General features: G+C 57.1%; 1 protein-coding gene across 1 annotated transcript in view; it reads right to left on the reverse strand.

Moving 5' to 3' along the window:
* LOC113214939 (uncharacterized) overlaps window positions 1-3,291 on the reverse strand; it is a 15,392-nt gene that overhangs the window by 4,152 nt on the left and 7,949 nt on the right. The window contains exons 3-4 of the mRNA XM_052266326.1: window positions 1,668-1,932; window positions 1,227-1,493 (exon numbers count right to left, since the gene is read on the reverse strand). Of these exons, the coding sequence (XP_052122286.1) occupies window positions 1,227-1,493; window positions 1,668-1,932 (532 nt within the window). The remainder of the gene's footprint in view (window positions 1-1,226; window positions 1,494-1,667; window positions 1,933-3,291) is intronic.

Below are 3,291 nucleotides of genomic sequence, written 5' to 3' on the forward strand. Positions count from 1 at the left end.
TCTCTCTTAGTTTTTCATATTCCAGTATTTTTTTATCAGTTTAGTCCCGTACTCCCCCCGCCTCCCACCCTTCTCTCTCTCTCTCTCTTTGCCTTGTGTGTGATGGGCTCGCTCGCTCGGCCCGCTGCGTGCTTTTTTGAAACGGAATGAGAGAGAGGGAGAGCGAGAGCGAGAGAGACAGAACAAGATCGGGGGTCGAAGTTTGGTTTATAAAGACCCACTTGAACCGCGGGTCGGATGAGAGCGGCTAAAATCAAGCCCCCCCCCCCCCCCCCTGCGCGCTTGCGGTAAAGATAAGTTGTTGACACACAGTGGTGCGAGAATCGTGGTTTAAGGTAATAGTGTCTTTGGGAGAGGTCCTCTTCCTTTCCTCTCTCACCCTGCCTCTCTCTGTCTCGTGGGGGCGAAGATGTACACCTTAAAGTTTAGGGTTCCGTCTCGCGGCGCTCTCCCCGCCCCTCCCCGCTTCCCGCTATCTCGTGGTCATGCCCGTCTCTCTCTCTCTCTCTCTCTCTCTCTCTCTCTCTCTCTCTCTCTCTCTCTCTCTCGCTCACTCTTTCTCTGTCTTTCTCTCCCGCACCAACAGCGGCCAGCCGGGCTGGCCTGCGTATTTGTCACTCTCTTTGTTGCGCGCCATAAGCGGTGAGGAGATTGTCCTTTCACTGCCGGGAAGTCGCGATAGGGTGTATACAGCGGCGCGCCCAGAATCGGAGCAGCGGGCGAGGGGAGGGGAGGGGGCAGCGGGGGAGGGGAGGGGTGGTCGTATTATTTATCGTCTATCCGTGTTGGTCGCTGCAGAGCGGTATCGGTCCGAACCACCACAGAAAAGAAGAAGAAACTGGGGGTTGTGTTTTCTTTTATCCTTCCTTTCTTCTTTTTTTTTACGGTGTATTTATCTTCCCGAAGGAAGGCAGAGAGCCCCGAGCAAGCGTGCGAAAAGCTCGTCCTCTAGAATGACGCGGCGGGGTGGCGGGCAGCAGGACCCGACACGTGAGGTTCATCCTTGGCAGGGTGTGTCCTTGAGCTCCAGGGTGCGGAGGTGCTCGCCGTGTGCCGCTCCAGGACCCTCACTTTCACGTCCAGGGAAGGGAGAAGCTCGCCGTGCAGCTCCAAGAGGCTCACCTTGAGCTCCAGGATGTGAAAGTGCTCGCCGTGTACCGTTCTAGGACCCTCACTTTTACGTCCAGGGAAGGGAGAAGCTCGCCGTGCAGCTCCAAGAGGCTCACCTTGAGCTCCAGGGTGCGCAGGTGCTCGCCGTGCCGCTCCAGAAGCGCGGCCACGTCCTGGAAGTCCAGGTGCGCGCGCTGGCCCGACGACACGCACACGGCCGAGAGCAGGTGCAGGCGCGGCAGGTGCTGCGCGGGCGCCAGCACGTCGTGCGGGGTCTGCGGGTCGAAGCGGGCGCGCAGCTGCGTCGCGCTGGGGCACAGCCGCACGGCCAGCTGCAGCGCGTCCGCCGGCAGCACCGGCTCGGGGCTCATGCGGCAGCGTATCTGTAACAGTTCAAAAAAAAAGTTTGAAAAAATCATAAAAATAAACAAATTCCAATGTCGATTTTTTTCAGCGCACTGTTGTGCGCAAAAAACATTTTCAGTGACAAACTACAAAACTTCAGGCTTGTTTTAGAATTCTTTTCTTTTAGATTTTCGTCAAATTTTCGGCTTTACCACGTGTGAAAAGTCGGCGTCCAGGTTGCGGAGCTTGTAGGTGGGCAGGTCGGCCCCGGAGCGCCAGCCGGCGGCGTGCAGGTGGTAGAGCGCCGACACCAGCTGGTAGTGGCGCAGCAGGCGCAGGTGCGGCAGCTGCCGGAGGGTGTCCTTGATCTGCTCCGCCGACGCCTGCGCCTCGCCCAGGTGCAGCTCGACCAGCTGCAGCTGCTGGGACGGCTGCAGCTTCACGTCCGGGACCTTCTGGTGCTCCGTGGAAAGCGCTCTGCGACCGAAGACACACGCGTGTGGGGGGCTGTTGGGGGGGGGGGGAGTAAAATACTTAGGGCTCCCAAATGGATCAGGATCATCATTATGAAGTTCATAGAACTCCCCAATATTTTCACCCTGGGGTACAAATATCATAAGGGCTGCTACCGACTCCGATATGATGGCCAGCGTTTGCGTGACCTATAAAAAAAATTGATATTCCCATTGGGTAACAATTTGCCTGACATGGCCTTGATAACCATTCCTGGACACATGTCACTGGTGAAAAGTGGAAAAGGGCGTAAGTCCTCGCGGACTAGCCATTGGACTTACGCCCTTTTCACTTTTTTACCAGTGATGTGAGAAAAGTACCTCCACCGTGGCGCGCTTAAAAAACTAATGTCGCGACCTCATTTGCGCCGAGCGCCCCTCATGGACTAGAGATGAGAGATACGCGGCGCGCTGCTGTAGAGGAGGCCGCCGCGCGGCCACTTCGGGCTCCTGAGTGCTTTCGTCATCGGATCCCGATTCGCTGTGTCGGGGGCCGTGTCTCCCTGCTCCTGGTGTGCGAGGCGAAGAAGAGCCGAGAGCTGAGCAAGTGCAGCTCGACACCGGCGGCGGAGCCCTTCCACAGAGCTAGAAACTTTGAATCCGTGCTCTAGCTGTTTGCCGCCAGCAGAAACCCCGCCCCGCCCCGCCATGCCCCGCCCTCGGTACACTATTGCTCCCGTTTGCTGCCGCTAACGCTCCAGTGGACAGATTTTCCTCTTTCCCCCAGTTACAGGATCCAGCCGCGCGCTTCCGGCGGCACACCTTTCCAGGGAACACTTTTGGAACGGAACGCGCCCGCTGCTGGCTTGCGCAGACGAGCTTGCAGAAGCCACGCCTTCCAAAGTCAGGCAGGAATATCCCTTGAAAACTTGTCGCCCAGTCGCTTCGCCTGTCTTCGCAAAGTGGCACGACGAGTACCCCCCCCCCCCCCTTCCCCGCCTCTGCTCTCGCAAGGATTATCGTTATCGAAAGAGGACCATCCACTCTAGTCCAGAGACGGAAAGAGGGAGGAAGAGAGAGAGAGAGAGAGAGCAGAGAGAGAGAGAGAGAGAGAGGGGGAGGGGGGGCACGATCGGCGGGGAATCTAGCTCTCAGCTTTCAGACGCGCCCACGGTGTTCTCCGCAACTATCCGCTGTACACTCTCAGAATCATTACCAACGGATACTGCACATAATATGAACGACAACAACAACAGCGGGGACGCCGTCATAAACTTTCTTTTTTGTGACAGTGAGACTGTTTTACCTTTGCATTTCCAGGGGGCTGGCTTACCCTTACCGGATCAGTTGTCGGTTGTTGTTTGTCCTGACCCAAACAAAACAA

Source organism: Frankliniella occidentalis, unplaced genomic scaffold (assembly GCF_000697945.3).
Source record: "Frankliniella occidentalis isolate FOCC.00 unplaced genomic scaffold, Focc_3.1 Scaffold37, whole genome shotgun sequence".
NCBI lineage: Eukaryota > Metazoa > Arthropoda > Insecta > Thysanoptera > Thripidae > Frankliniella > Frankliniella occidentalis.